The 16080-nt window shown below is 41.9% G+C and overlaps 1 protein-coding gene across 2 annotated transcripts in view; it reads right to left on the bottom strand.

The window, feature by feature from the left end:
* PLA1A (phospholipase A1 member A) overlaps window positions 1-15716 on the bottom strand; it is a 39885-nt gene extending 24169 nt beyond the window's left edge. Inside the window, exons 1-2 of one of the 2 annotated variants that reach the window (XM_049877235.1) lie at window positions 15264-15716; window positions 805-1006 (exon numbers count right to left, since the gene is read on the bottom strand). In XM_049877235.1, coding sequence (XP_049733192.1) covers window positions 805-1006; window positions 15264-15336 — 275 coding nt within the window. In that variant the 5' untranslated portion in view covers window positions 15337-15716. The remainder of the gene's footprint in view (window positions 1-804; window positions 1007-15263) is intronic. The other variant, XM_049877245.1, reaches the window with a different exon arrangement.
* Between the last annotated feature and the right edge of the window lie 364 nt (window positions 15717-16080).

Genomic DNA, 16080 nt, shown 5'->3' with positions numbered 1-16080 from the left:
GCACTGCCGTTGTTTCTGCCTCCTTGTTGGATGCCCTGACCCCAGTTGCTCTAAAGTGCCGCTCCTTCACTGCATTCTCCTTCTTCACTCCCAGCAACCTTTCTCCATTTATCACCTTCTAAGTGGGCTTTAGAGACAAGATATTGGAGGGAAGGGTGGTGATTGAATTGAGACTCCCTGACTATGAATTAGAGAACATTTGGACTATAGGGCATCAGAGAAATCGGAGAAGAGAATTGCTTAGCTTTCTGAGGGACACGAGTCTCTGAGTGTAAAGAAAGCAACACCAGTTCCTTAGGTCATAAAACCAGGGAAGAAGTGAAGAAGAGGAAATAAAACTCTGGGTGAAAACACCGTGCTGTTACCCCCTGAATAACTGCACAAAACCTATGACCTCGTTGGCTGAGATGCGTCATGCAATCGCACTTCAGGGAAGAAAGGACCCCAGAGAGGCCATTCCTGTAACCTCCCCTTTATTCAGAGATGGAAACTCTGGCTCAGTGTGCTTCAGTGGCTTGTTCAGGGTCACACGTGTTTACTGTTTCCTTTTTAAGTGAGCAGACAAGGCTGAGTGGAGGAGTAATGTAAATGACTAACAAGAACCAACAACGTTAATGCTTTTGCATGTTGATATGAGACACCTTCAAAGTTAGGAGGAGGTGAGATACAGAGTGTGCAGTTGTCAGTAAATCCATTCCTCCCCTTGCTCCCCATACTTCCAGTTCTTAGCTGAGAACCAAGCTAAGTTTCTGGTCACTTTTTAGTTCTTAGCTGAGGAGATCCCACTGGTTGGTTAGCTCTTACCTGAATCCATGGATAAGTAGTTTGGTTCCCAGAGAGACATTGAATCCAGAGTTTCCAAGGTTACTGCTTTCTTTCAGTAGCTGCCCACAGCTGGGATCTGAACGGGTGAAGAGGAGAAATTGGACTTTCAAATTGGTGCCTCGGAGGAAACTGGCATTCTGGAAATCAGTGCACTTTGGCTGATGGGTGGGAGGTGCATCTCCTGTGGGGTGAAAAAAACAAGGAAAATCCAAGGTGAGGCATCTGTTCTTAGGCTGAAAGGAAAGAAGAAATGGGCATACAGGCAAGAGATTTATTATACATCAGCCAGTGTAATAATCTGATATTTATTTATTAAAGACTGTGTCACTCTTGCAATCAAAATGTGTGAGTATTTTTCATACCTAAGGATAAAATACCAGAGAAGAATAGGAATATTGCTTAACTTGTTGTTGTCGTTAGGTGCCATTGAGTCGGTTCTGACTCACAGCAACCCTATGTACAAGAGAACATTCTTACAATCGTTGCCGTGTTTGAGCCCTTTGTTGCAGCCACTGTGTCAAACCATCTCGTCAAGGGTCTTCCTCTTCTTCGCTGACTCTCTACTTTACCAAGCATGATATCCTTATCCAGGGGTTGGTCCCTCCTGATAACACATCCAAAGTATGAGACAAAGTCCTGCCATCTTCACTTCTGAGGAACATTCTGGCTGTACTTCTTACAAGACAGATTTGTTCGTTCTTCTGGCAGTCCATAGTATATTCAGTTTTCTTCAACAACTCCATAATTCAAAGGCATGAATTATTCTTAGTCTTCTTTAATCATTGACCAGCTTTCCTATGCATATGAGGCAACTGAAAATACCATGGCTTGGGTCAGGTGCACCTCTTTGCTTTTTAACACTTTAAAGAGGTGTTTTGTGGCAGAATTCCCCAATGTAATCCTTCGTTTGAATTTTTGACTGCTGCTTTCGTGGGTGTTGATTGTGAATTCAAGGAAAACCAAATCCCTGAGAAATTCAATCTTTTCTCAGTTTATCCTAATGTTGCTTATTGATCCAGTTGTGAGGCTTTTTGGTTTCCTTATATAGTTGAGGTGTAATCCATACTGAAGGCTGTAGTCTCTGATCTTCATCAGTAAGTGCTTCAAGTCCTCTTCACTTTTGGCAAGCAAGGTAGTGACATCCGCATATCACAGATTGGTAATGAGTCTTCTTTCAGTCCTGATGCCGTGTTCTCCTTTATGTAGTCCAGCTTCTCAGATTATTTGCTCAGCATACAGATTGAATAAATATGATGAAAAGATACAACTCTGACGCACATCCTTCCCGATTTTAAATCACACAGTATCCCCTTGTTCTGTTCGAACAACTGCCTCTCGGTCTATCTATGTACAGGTTCCACAAGAGTACAATTAAGTATTCTGGAATTCCCACTCTTCGCAATGTTATCCATAATTTGTTGTGATCCACACAGTCAATTGCCTTTGCATAGTCAATAAAACACAGGCAAACGTCTTTCTGGTATCCTCTGCTTTCAGCCAAGATCCACCTGACATCAGCAATAATATCCCTTGCTCCACGTCCTCTTCTGAATCTGGCTTAAATTTCTGGCAGTTCTTTGTTGATGTACTGCTGCAACCGCTTTTGAATTATCTTCAGCAAAATTTTACTTGTGTGTGACATTAATGATATTGTTCAATAATTTCCACATTCTGTTGAATCACCTTTCTTTGGAATGGACACCAGTATGGATCTCTTCCAGTCGGTTGGCTGGGTAGCTGTCTTCAAAATTTCTTAGCATACATGAGTGAGCACCTCCAGCGCTGCACCCGTGTGCTGAAACACCTCAATTGGTATTCCATCAATTCCTGGAGCCTTGTTTTTCACCAATGTCTTCAGTGCAGCTTGGACTTCTTCCTTCAATACCATCGGTTCTTAACCATATGGTAGCTCCTGAAATGGTTGAATATCAACCAGTTCTTTTCAGTACAGTAACTCTGTGTATTCCTTCCATCTTCTTTTGAAGCTTCCTGCATTGTCCAACATTTTGCCCATACAATCCACTGTCATCAAGTTGATTCCAATTCATAGCAATCCTACAGGACAGAGTAGAATTGCCCCACATGGCTTCCAAGGCTATAATCTTTATGAAGCAGATGGCCACATCTTTCTCCCACACAGTGGCTGATGGGTTTAAGCCATCAACCTTTTGGTTAACTACTGCAGCACCAGGGTTCCTATCTTGCCCATAGAATCCTTCAATATTGCAACTTGAGACTTGAATTTTTTTTTTTTCCCAGTTCTTTCAGCTTGAGAAATCCTGAGCGTATTCTTTGCTTTTGGTTTTCTAACTCCAGGTCTTTGCACATTTCATTATAATACTTTATTGTCTTCTTGAGCCACCCTTTGAAATCTTGGGCTGTTTTGCGTCATCATTTCTTCCATTTGCTTTAACTGTTCTAAATTCAAGAACAAATTTTAGAGTCTCTTTTGACATCGTTTTTAGCCTTTTCTTTCTTTCCTTTCTTTTATAATGACTTTTTGCTTTCTTCATGTATGATGTCCTTGATGTCATCCCATAACTTGTCTGGTCTTTGGTCATTAGTGTTTAATGAGTCATATCTGTCCATGAGATGGTCTCTGTTATGGATTGAATTGTGTCTCCCAAAATGTATGTCAACTTGGCAAGGCCATGGTTCCCATTCTTGTGTGATTGTCCACCATTTTGTGATCTGCTATAATTTTCCTACTTGTTGTAAATCCTACCTCTATGATGTTAATGAGTCAAGATTAGAGGCAGTTATGTTTAATGAGGCAGGACTCAATCTACAAGATTAGGTTGTACCTTGAGTCAATCTCTTTTGCAATATAAAAGAGACGTGAGCAGAGAGACAGAGAGACCTCATATCACTAAGAAAGAAGTGTTGGGAGCGGAGCGTGTCCTTTGGACCCGGGGTCCCTGCACTGAGAAGCTCCTGGCAGGGAAGATTGATGACAAAGACTTTCCCCCAAAGCCAACAGAGAAAATCTTTTCCAGGAGCTGATGCCCTGAATTCAGACTTCTGGCCTCCAACACTGTGAGAGAATAAACTTCTGTTTGTTAAAGCCATCCACTTGTGATATTTCTGTTATAGCAGCACTAGATAACTAAGACAGTCTCTAAATTCAGGTGGGATATACTCATGGTTGTGTTTTGACTCTCATGGACTTGTTTTAATATTCTTCAGCTTCAATTTGAACTTGCATTTGAGCAATTGATGGTATGTTCCCCAGTCAGCCCCTGGCCTTGTTCTAACTGATGATGTTGAGCTTCTCTGTCCTTCTTTCCACAGATGTAGTTGATTTGATTCCTGTGTAATCTGTCTTCCATTTCTTCATCTTTGGCATTAGTGGTTGGTGTGTAAATTTGAATAATAGTCATATTAACTGGTCTTCCTTGTAGGCCTATGGAATTATTCTATCACTGACACGCTGTACTTTAGGGTAGATCTTAAAATGTTCTTTTTGACAATGAATGTGATGCCATTCCTCTTCAATTTGTCGTTCCTGGCAGAGTAGACCATATGACTGTCCGTTTCAAAACAGCCAATAACAGATCCTTTCAGCTTACTAATGCCTAGGATATTGATCTTTATGCATTCCTTTTCATTTCTGATGACTTCCAATTTTCCTGGATTCATACTTCATACATTCCACTTTCCATTTATTAATGGATGCTTGCAGCTGTTCCTTCTTATCTCTAGTTGTGCCGCATCAGCAAACGAAGGTCCTAAAAGTTTAACTCCAACCATGTCATTAAGGTCAGCTCTACTTTGAGGAGACAGCTCTTCCCCAGTTGTATTTTGAGTGCCTTCCAACCCGAGGGGCTCATCTTCCAGCACTATATGAAACAATGTTCTGTTGCTATTCGTAAGGTTTTCTTTAGCCTTTTTTTTTTTCAGAAGTAGACCCCCAGGTCCTTCTTCCTAGCCTGTTTTAGTCCGGAAGCTCCACTGAAACCTATCTACCATGGATGACCATGCTGGTATTTGAAATATTGGTGGCATAGCTTCCAGCATCACAGCAACACACAAGCCACCACAGTACGACAAATGGACAAACAAGTGGTGTAGAACTACCACATAACTCAGCAACCCCACTGCTAGGAATATACCTAAGGAACTTGAAAGCAGCAATGCAAACAGATGTATGTACACCAGTGTTCATTATAGCATTATTCACAATAGCCAAAAAGGTGGAAACAATGCCCATCAACAGATGAATGGATAAAGAAAATGTGGTACATACATACAGTGGAATACTACTCAGCCAGTAAGAGAAATGATGTCTTGATACATGCTACAACCTGGACGGAGCTTGAAGACATTATGCTGAGTTAAATAAGTCAATCATAAAAGGACAAATATTGTATGACCTCACTTATATAAAAAGACAGGAACAGGAGAATGTATAGAGGCCAAAGTTTATTAGTGGTTACCAGGGGCAAGAAAGAGAGAGAGAAAGGGGGAGGGGTTGTTGCTTATGGAACACTGAGTTTCGACTTACAGTGATGGAAAAATTGCATCGATCAAAGGTAAGGCTGCACAGCCAATTGGTGAAGTTGCACTCAGTGAGTTGTACACCTGTGGATAGTTGAATTGGCAGAGGTTTCGTGATGAATGTATTTGTAACAATGACAAGGAAAGCAGCAGCTGCTGAGGCTGCCTATGTACAACCAAACACCTCATGGGTTTTGGTTTCTTAGTTTGGAGGTTTAGGGTCATGATTTCATGGGTCATTTCAGTTAATTCTCCTAATGTCCTGTTTAGTGCTTCTGTTCTATCTCCTAATTCATTGTGTGGTACCTGGGGTCTTAGAAGCTTGCAAGCAGCCATCCAAGGTACAACAAGCGGTCTCTACTTGCCTGTAGCAACAGAGGAAGAAGGAGAGCGAGGAATAGAAGAAAGAAATAGAATGTGTGGCTAATTGCCTCCATGAACAATTGCCTCCTTTACCATGAGACAAGAAGAACTGGATAGTGCCAACTACCATTACTGAACATTCCAACAAAAAATTCTATAGAAGTATCCTGATCCAAATGGAGAAAATGCAGAACAGAATTTCAAACTCCAGTGGAATCCAGACTTACTGGAGTCACTGAGGCTGGACGAATCCCTGACACCAGTGCCCTGAGATAATCTTTAAACCTTAAAACTTAAACCAAAAATATTGCCTGAAGTCTTCTTAAAATCAAATAATAGTTTAGCTTAACTAGTAAAGAGTGTCTGCCTTGAGCATTGTGCTCTTTTAAGAACTATCTATATGGATCAAATTGACAATAGCAACTTGAAAGATTAGATAGGAAACTTGGGGCAGTGAGTTTATGTCTATGGGGAGGAACAACTTGGAAAAGGAGGGTGAGAATAGTTGCACAACTTGAAGAATGTAATCACTGTCAATGAATGGTACATGTAGAAATTGTTGAATTGGTGTATGTTTTCCTGTGTATATTCTCAACAACAATTACAAAGAATGAAGTAAATTATATATATATATGATCTCAAACAATCCAGTAGAAGACTGGACAAACCACACGCACAAATTTCACAGAAGATGCTATGAAAAGCAATTTTCAGAAGAGGCTATCCTAATATAATGTGAAAAGAATTCCAATTTTATCAATAAGCACTAAAGAACAAATTAAAATGACAAAGAGGTAGTATTTCACTCCCAACAGATTTGGAGAAGAAACAGGAGTTCATACATTTCTGGTGGGGATATAAAATGGATCAACCACTTTGGAAAGCTACTCAACTATACCTAGTAAAGCTGGAAAGTCAACTACCTTATGACCCAATGATTCTATTTTCAGGAATCGATCTAAAATTTTCACATTACAACACTGTGTGTAATAGAAAACACCTGGAAACAACCTAACTGTACTCCAGTGTGGGGAAAATGAATAAATAAACTGTCATTTAGTCTACAATTGAATAACCTATAGCATTTAAGATAAATAAAGTAGATGTGGAGAAAATGTTAACATTTATCAATTCTGGGTGGTGGGAAGGTTGGTACAAGACAATTTGTCATATTATTTTCTTAACTTTTTTATATCCTTGAAATATTTTATAGTTTAGTTTTTCTATAATTTATAAAAAAACATACAATAACAGAAAACTTAAAAGGAAATACTCCAAAATGTTAAAATGTATTTGTTGCTGATGGGTTGCAGATAATATTTCCTCCATCTACTTTTATGTATTTTGCAAGTTTTCTGTAATGAGTCTGTATTATTAAAATTCAGAACAGAACAAAGTAGAGAGGGTAGTGGAGATCGTACACAATCTCTCTGCCTAGATAATCCCTGTTGATCCTTAAAACCCAAAAACTCACTGCTGTTCTATCAATTTTGACTCATAGCAACCCTGTAGGACACAATAGAACTGCCCCCATGGAGTTTCCAAGGCTGTAAATCTTTACAGAAGCAGACTGCCACCTCTTTCTCCTGAAAATTCTTTTCTTTTTGGCTAAACTCTAGGTATTTTCCACTACAAAGGAATAAATGTTGCTGTGAAAAAAAAATTAGCATAGCCCCCTTATGAAAATACCTTACAAGGGAGGGTGCAGTTGGCAAACAAACATTTATCTTTACAATGTAAAATTAAAAATTTCAAATGTGCCTCTCCACAGTCTCTCTCCCCAAAGGTAAATTCTATTCACTTTTTCTCATGATTCCTTCCAGGAAAGAAATGTATACATAAACCAGCATAAATTGCATATATTTAAATAACATATTTTACCCAAATAACGCACACATTCTGCATTTGTTTGCCAACCATGCCCTCCCCATGAGAGGTGTTTTCGTGTGTTATACTAATTGCTTTTATAGCAGCATATATTCCTTCATATTACTTTTGTAGAGGAAAATACCTAGAGTTTAGCCAAAAAGAATTCTATTTTGCAAAGTTCAAAAGCAGTGGGGCTTGAAGGCTACATCAATTAAACTGGAGTATAAATCAGATAGAACATATGACTTTTCAGGATACTCTTTTTTCAGAAGAAATGGGTGGTGTTAAGGAGAAAGTGTTCCAGGAAGTGGATGCCATAGTTCCTTGGGAAAAGAGAACTGGGTAGATGGCTTCCCTGGTTCTGGAATGGCTTCTCCATCAGTCTCCAGATAATTAGCCCCTTCCCCAGGTGATAGACTCTAGGGCAATTTTTTTTTAGGCAAGCCAGGGACTTTAAGGACACAGGTACCAGAGGGACCCAAAAGTCAATTCTTCCACCTGAGTGAGTTTCTGCCTCTTCTCATCTCAGGGAAGGCACATCTACATTGGCAAGCGACGCTCTCTGACTGCAGTGTTCCTCCAGGACCCCAGGGGTATTCCTCAGTAATAGTGTGCTATTCACCTTTGACTTTTCTCTTGGGAAAATACATAGTTCTAGGTCTTGGTAAAGGGAACCTGGCATGTTCAAGGAAAGACAACAGTCCTGGAAAGTGACAAGGATGACAGTTAAGTGGCAGACCAAGGGGATTGTAGTGACAAGCTGCCTCCTTCATTTTCTTTTGCAAAGATCTTTTTGGGACAGGTACAGGGAACGGAGGCTACCCCCATCCACATTCCCTGCACCTCCCTCCACACATTCCCATCCCCTCTTCCAGCTTCCTTTGATGTCAGGTAATGATGACACTCTGCAGGCAACCAAGGGTGCTTTATGTGGTACCAGCCAATGCCCTCTAAAAATCCATTAGAAGCTCCTTCATTCAAGGAGTAAGTAACTCTATTCAGTTTCCTCCCATGCTCATTATCAATCTGGTTAATATCTGTGTGCACATATTTCGAGTTTACTAATCCATCAGGATTCTGGAGACCCTACACGTGTCTAGAGAAGGCAATGGTATAAGAATAAAGATACAGTCCCAGCCCTCACAGAGAGCACACTCCAGGTAGGATGTGGCCAAAGCAGTATGTGTGAAGCACTGCACTGATGTGTTCACAGAGGAGAGGTTGAGTGGGAAGGACCCAGGGTGGGGCATGAACTGTGAGAAGAGCCTAGATGACCAGCTGGTAATAGCCTGGGAAACGAAGGGGATTGATCGATTTGATGGGGGCTCTGGGGTCCATGCCAGTGAGGGATATCAGATTAAGTACTGAGCCATGGGTATTGAGGGCCTGGGTGAAGTCACGTAAGCATGGAGCGAATGCAGAAATGAGGGTCTTCTGAATCAAAGAGGAGTAAATTCCATGAGTCTGAAGAGTCTGGAAGTGATGGTTGAGAAAGTTGAAAAGGAGACTCTTCCATCCTCATCTCAGATGCCCCTGACTGCAGAGCACGCACGAGCCTACCGCCCGTGGTGCCTGATGTGAAAAGGGGTCATCGCATCAAGACCCTGGCCCGCTTTCAGGCAAGGTACGTGAAGACCCAGTTTTACCTGAACTCAACAAGGACTTGCAGGTAAAATCATGCAAGAATAGCCAGAGTGATTGAGAAACAGGATGATGGTGGGGGGAGGGCATTGGGGGGAAGCACCACAGCACCACAGGTGAAAATCATTTGCAATTCATGTGCAAAAAAGGCAATTTTCCTAGAGCTCTTACAAATCACTTAAGGAGGAAAAGCAATTAAGCCAATAGAAAATGGGGCAAAGGGCATAAACAGGCAATTAACTGAAAGCAAATGGACAGTAGACAAAATAAAAAGACATTCTCCCTTAATTATAAGAAACAAAAATGGAGTCAACAATGTAAATACTATTTTCCCTATCAGACTGATAATACAAAAAAACTTTGATATTACAGAGTGTGGGCAGAGATGGTAGGGAAATGGCCATCCTCACATACTAATAAGTAGTTACTACCTCTTCACAGGGCAATTTTTCTTCACATGTATCAAAATGTATAAGGTATAAATCCTTTCAGACCCAGCATATAGTGTATAAATAGCCATTGAAAAAATGAGGTAGTCTGTAGTTGATATGGAAGGATTAAATGTGTGTGAGCACGGATATGTGTGTGTATGTAGATAGACAGATGAGAGATAGATAGTGAGTCATAGGTCATTTTATACCTTTAGAACTGTGTGAATTTTTATCATTTGCACATATTTCCATACATTATTTGTGTCTTTACACAATTTGAAATCTTAAAAATTGCAATTTTTATTTCTGATCACATTATTTCCATATTCAGACTGGTCAGAGTTTATATAAGCAACCAGAAGGAGGGATATAGGATAGAGCTACTGGCTTGTCCAAGTCTGAAAAGAGCCCAAAGTTCTCTATCTTTGGGTCCGAGTGCTGAACAAGTGCTAAAGAAAGGTCTGAGAGGCCTAGTAATACCCACATTTCCATGATGAAAAGTGAATCTAGGGCATATGCCCTAGAGCCCCCTTCACCTTCTGGGCTAATTGCTTTGGGCCCCAGCATTGGCACCTGGTGGGAACCAGGCAGTGGGCTTGCCCAGGGAGGGTTGTGAGCTGTCTGCCCAGCACATCTAAAGTAAAGGCAGGATCAGAGTGGCCACATCAATTGCCAAGGCCAGAAAAGAAAATCTTCTATGACTGGTGAATTGGGATAGAATCCCAGGAGGCAGCTCTGATTTCTGTTAAAGCAAAGGACAACCTAAACACATCACCCCACTTATACATAGTTGTCACTAGAAATCAACCCTTCAGCGGCTTAAAAAATGGAGCACCAACTAAGTTGGCAAAAGACAGCATGTTCTCACTGTGCTAGTCTGCCACTATGACAAGTTCTGCCTTGGAGAAGCTACCTCTAGGGAAGTACCCAACTGTGGGAAGCCCCAGACTGCACCGAATTTCGGGTTAGCACTGGACTAGTCAGCGTGTTAAGAAAATATGCTGGAGGGGAAACGAAAGAAAAAATCAGGGGAAGGAAGGCAAAGGTCAAAAGCCTGGAAGGCAGCCACTGTGGGAACTTGACCAAAGACCGGGACTGAAAGGTCAAGAGATGGAAGAGTTTAGACAGATTGGAAGTGAAGTCCCTTGTGGTGTTTCTGTAAAGCCGGGCTTTCTAATCGTGTTCCAAGGAATCCTAGACTTCTACAAAGATGCCTCAGGAATGCCAGAAGTGGTGAATTTTAAATAGAATTTAAAATCTATATTAAACCACTTTAAAACAAACAAAAAACTCCCCCATGCAATCCCACATGTGTCATTCACCACATTTCATTATATTGGAGACCATGGGCACACTAACCTGAGCTACCAAGTTTTAGGGAGACCTTGGAATAATGCTCCTCTTTCCCTCCGTGCATACATATTTGAATTTCTTATAAGATCACTGTTCAATATTGGTCTTTTTAAATATTTTTGCCTGTCATAAGCAGAATACAAAACATAATTAACAACGTACAGACACCAGAAGAGAAACTAGATAACTGGGAGCTCCTAAAAATTGAACACTTATTCTCATCCAAAGGCTTCACCAAAAGAGTTAAAAGACAACCTACAAACTGGGAAAAAAAAATTTTGGCTATGGCACATCTGATCAAGGTCTAATCTCTAAAATCTACAAGATACTGCAAAACCTCAACAACAAAAAGACAAATAACCCAATTAAAAAATGGGCGAAGGATATGAACAGGCACTTCACTAAAGAAGACATTCAGGTAGCTAACAGATACCTGAGGAAATGCTCACAATCATTAGCCATTAGAGAAATGCATATCAAAACTACAATGAGATACCATCTCACCCCAACGAGACTAGCATTAATCCAAAAAGCACAAAATAATAAATGTTGGAGAGATTGTGGAGAGACTGGAACACTTATACACTGCTGGCGGGAATGTAAAGTGGCACAACCACTTTGGAAATGGATTTGGTGCTTCCTTTAAAGCTAGAAATAGAAGTACCATACAATCCAGCAATCCCACTCCTTGGAATATATACTAGAGAAATAAGAGCCGTCACTTGGAGAGATATATGCACACCCATGTTCATTGCAGCACTGTTCACAATAGCAAAAAGACGGAAACAACCTAGGCGCCCATCGAAGCAGGAATGCTTAAACAAATTATGGTAAATGTACGCATTGGAATACTATGCAATGATAAAGAACAACGATGAACCCGAGAAACATCTCTCATAACATAGTGAATCTGGAAGGCATTATGCTGAGTGAAATTAGTCAGTAGCAAAGGACAAATATTGTACGAGACCACTATTATAAAAACTCAAGAAAAGGTTTAAACACAGAAGAAAACATTTTTTGATGGTTATGGGGGTGGGGAGGGAGAGAGAGGGGAATTCACTAACTAGATAGTAGACAAGAATTGTTTTAGGTGAAGGGAAGGACAAATCACAATACAGGGCAAGTCAGCACCACTAGACTAAACCAAAAGCTAAGAAGTTTCCTGAATACAACCAAACACTTAGAGGGACAGAGTAGCAGGGGCAGGGTTCTGGGGACCATGGTTTCAGGGCACATCTAGGTTAACTGGCACAACAAACTTTATTATGAAAATGCTCTGCATCCCACTTTGGTGAGTGGCACCTGGGGTCTTAAAAGCTAGTGAGCGGCCATCAAAGATGTATCAATTGGTCCCAACCCACCTGGAGCAAACAAGAGTGAAGAACAACAAAGACACAAAGAAAATATTAGCCCAAGAGACAAAAGGGGCCACATAAACCAGAGACTTGATCAGCCTGAGACCAGAAGAACTAGATGGTGCCCAAGTACCGCCAATGACCACCCTGATGGAGCAGGAGAAAAATGGGGTGCAGAACTCAAATTCGCATAAAAAGACCAGACTTAATGGTCTGACTGAGACTGGAGGAATCCCAGAAGACATGGCCCCTGGACTCTCTGTTAACCCAGAACTAAAATCATCTTGATGCCAACTCTTCAGACAAAGAAGAGACTGGACTATAAGACATACAATGCTACTCGTGAAGAGTGTGCTTCTTAGTTCAAGTAGATACACGAGATTAAGTGGGCAGCTCCTGTCCAGAGGTGGGATGAGAAGGCAGAAAGGGATAGGAGCTGGTTGAATGGACACGGGAAACGCATGGTAGAAAGGGGGAGTGTGCTGTCACATTTTAGGGATTGCAACTAGGGCCACATAATAACATGTGTATAAGTTTTTGTATGAGAAACTAACTTGAGCTATAAACTTTCACCTAAAGCACTATATATATATATTTTTTTTTTCTTTTTGCAAAAAACTGTCAAGGAAATTATTATTTTTCATCTGCTTGACTCAGAATTTCTCAATACCTTGCAGCCAAAACAAAATTTAGAAATAAATGAAGGGCGTGCTGAAGTTGGTAGCTTTCAACTTACTACCACAACCCCAGGGGGCAATCGAAGCTTCATCAGCGTACCCTTGCGGTCCACATGGATTGGCTCTGTGATCTGCAAATATTAGAAACATTAACTTCTACAATCCTGCTTTCATCTGTGGTATCTTATGTTCTGTAGATGGATGCCCACATACGGTTTTGTTTTGTGAAAGTTTTATTTTGCTGAAACAGCTTGGTCGTGGCCTGGGCCAAAGAGGGGATGGAAGTGCTCTGAAGGGAGAGAGCAGACTCAAAACCACAACTAGAGACTTTGTTATCAAATGTGGAGAAAACAGAGGAGGCATGAGCGTGTATGCTGAGACGTGGGCCCCTTCTGCCCGCTCCTCAAAAGGACACTAACTGGGTGGGAGGAGGCCCGGGCTTCACCCACAGCTAACTTAAGGAGGGAGCTCCTCCCAGACATGCAGCCCCTTCAGTGAACTGGTCCTGGCTGGCCTAGGAGAGGCCGACCTCTCAGCTGAGTCCTGGCTGCTCCTCCTCAGCTGCTCCTGCCTCCAACACAGCAGTGTGGGGACCTGGATTTCCTGCTACCCCACCCCTCTGAGCCCGGCCGCCTCGGCAGACAGAGCTCTGTTCTCGGATGCTCTGTGACTCACCGTGTCTCAGTTTAACTAAGATGGATGACCCTCTGAATTCCTGTTTTTGGCTGCATTATTGTTTCAGGGACAAGTGTCGTTTAACGAATCTACCATGTGGGAGGCCAGGGTTCCATTCCCGGCCAATGTACCTCGTGCTTAACAACCACCAGTGTGTCAGTGGAGGCTTGCATGTGGCTGTCGGGGTGAAGCTGCTTTGCCAGAGCTTTCAGACTAAGATAGACTAGGAGAAAGGCCTGGCAATCTGCTTCCAAAACTCTCCCAATGAAAACCCTGTGGATCACAGGGGTCCAATCCACAACTGATCATGAGAATGGCACAGGACTGGTCATGCACGGGGGCACCATGAGCTAGACACCAACTAGATGGCAGCTCACAACTATATACACAGATTATAACATCTCATCCTTAAGTCATTCCTAACAGGTAGGATTATCTTCAATTACAGGTAAAGAAAAGTAAATTAGTCAAAGTCATACGGCTGCTAAGAAACAGGGCAAGAATTCTAATCCAGTTTCATCTGACCCAGAACCTGTGCCCTATCTGCTCAGCACGTTGCCACCCCAGGCAGGCCTGCAGCAGCACTCATTGAGTGTCTGCTGTATGCAGGGCACAGCACCAAGTATAGTGCTGAAATCCTCACCTTTGGGAACAAATGCTTGGTTGGAGAGACCTATACCTAGTGCCGTTGAGTCGATTCCAACTCATAGTGACCCTATAGGACAAAGTAGAACTGCCCCTCTTTAAAGGTACTCATCCATACGTAGTTGAACTTTGCAGCAGGGAGGGGATGCTGAGTAGAGGAATGAAGTGTTGGGAGGGAGCCTCCTTGGAAGATGTGAAAAAGAGAAATTAACCAAAGGTGGAGGGGATGACAAGAAGATGGCACAGGGACCTTTCTGAGACCAAGGTGTACAGTGAGGGAGCCTTCTCTAGTCAGGTGACCTCACCGCCATACTGGGTTTAGATCGACTATATTAGGCAAACTGGAACTGTTGATGGGTTCTTTATCAGGGGAAAACACCATGCAAATGGCATCTGAGGGAAATTGTTCTAACGGACATCTGTGGTTAGCAGCTACTTGCTGGTAATCGTAATCCAGCCGGGAAGGAATGCCAAACCTGAATTTGAGTTGGGCCGGCAGGACTAGAAAGGACATCTAATAATCTCAATGACAAATTGTTAATAGTTTGGAGACTAAAATTTAAAGTTAATTATAGCTTAGAACAATGGATGTTTGTAGGGTTAAAAATGGGTATTTTGGAATTAATCCAGTTGCATTTTCTTATAGTTGTCTGGCTTAAGGCAGGTGAAAAGGAGTACTGTGGTTTTTTTTTTTTTTTTTTAAACAGTGAGTCAAACAATCAGGGGAAGTTGGCTTTTTGTGAGAGAAAGTGTTCTGGTTAGCATCGTTCCCACAATGATTGTAGCCCCCACCCCCTCTTTTAATTCACCTCGGTAGAGGCAAAGGGCTTTTAGGGGACCTCCCAAAGGTTAGTACTACATGAGTAAGCGTGTGAGAAATAGAATCACTGCTGATATAATTCCACCCCATGTCTAAGCCCCCAGCTTACCTGAACTTCCCATGCCAAGCCACAGAAGGAGCCCCCAAAGCCAGAGGCATCTCTTCCCAAGGCCTCTGGGCATTGTCGAGCTGATAGTTTCAGAGCTGGAAGGAAGCCGACTCCTAATGCCAAAGAGACCAGAAAACCCAGCCCTTCACAGGCGTGGACACCGAACACCCACTGAGATCTCACTAACCATTAACTGGTCTTGTGACCTCTAAAGAGAAAAGTAAACTTTCATGACTTGCTTAACGTCCAAAGATTTCAGTTTCTTCTTCTCAATGAAAATAAATACTTTCCTCTTTTTTTTTTTTTAACCAAGGGACATTGAAACACATTGTCCTTCCTCTCTGAGCCAAACATGATCAGGAAACTACTTCCTGCACCTTTCCCACATCCCATTATAAAACGTTAGTCAAAACCCAGGCAGATGTCTTTCATCTCTGGGGGGGATCACAAAATCCTCATTGTATTGGAATTATTTGTGGACTTGCTGGTTTCCCTAGGAAAACTCAGCCCCTTGAGGGCAAAGACCTTCTCTTTTCATTTTTGTATCCCAGTACCTAGCACAGAACTGAGCCAGTAATACACGTTGAGTATACATTTCCACCACCACCTGCCACTTTGTGGTACGGTGGCAGCTTGTGTGTTGCCATGATGCTGGAAGCTATGCCACTGCTATTTCAAATACGAGCAGGGCCACCTATGGTAGACATGTTTCAACTTAGCTTCCAGACTCAGGTAGACGAGGAAGAAAGGCCTGATGATCTACTTCCAAAAATTAGCCAATGAAAACCCTATAGAATACATAGAATATTATCCGACT

Source organism: Elephas maximus, chromosome 1 (assembly GCF_024166365.1).
Source record: "Elephas maximus indicus isolate mEleMax1 chromosome 1, mEleMax1 primary haplotype, whole genome shotgun sequence".
Lineage (NCBI taxonomy): Eukaryota > Metazoa > Chordata > Mammalia > Proboscidea > Elephantidae > Elephas > Elephas maximus.
This window is presented reverse-complemented; position numbering and strand designations above follow the sequence as displayed.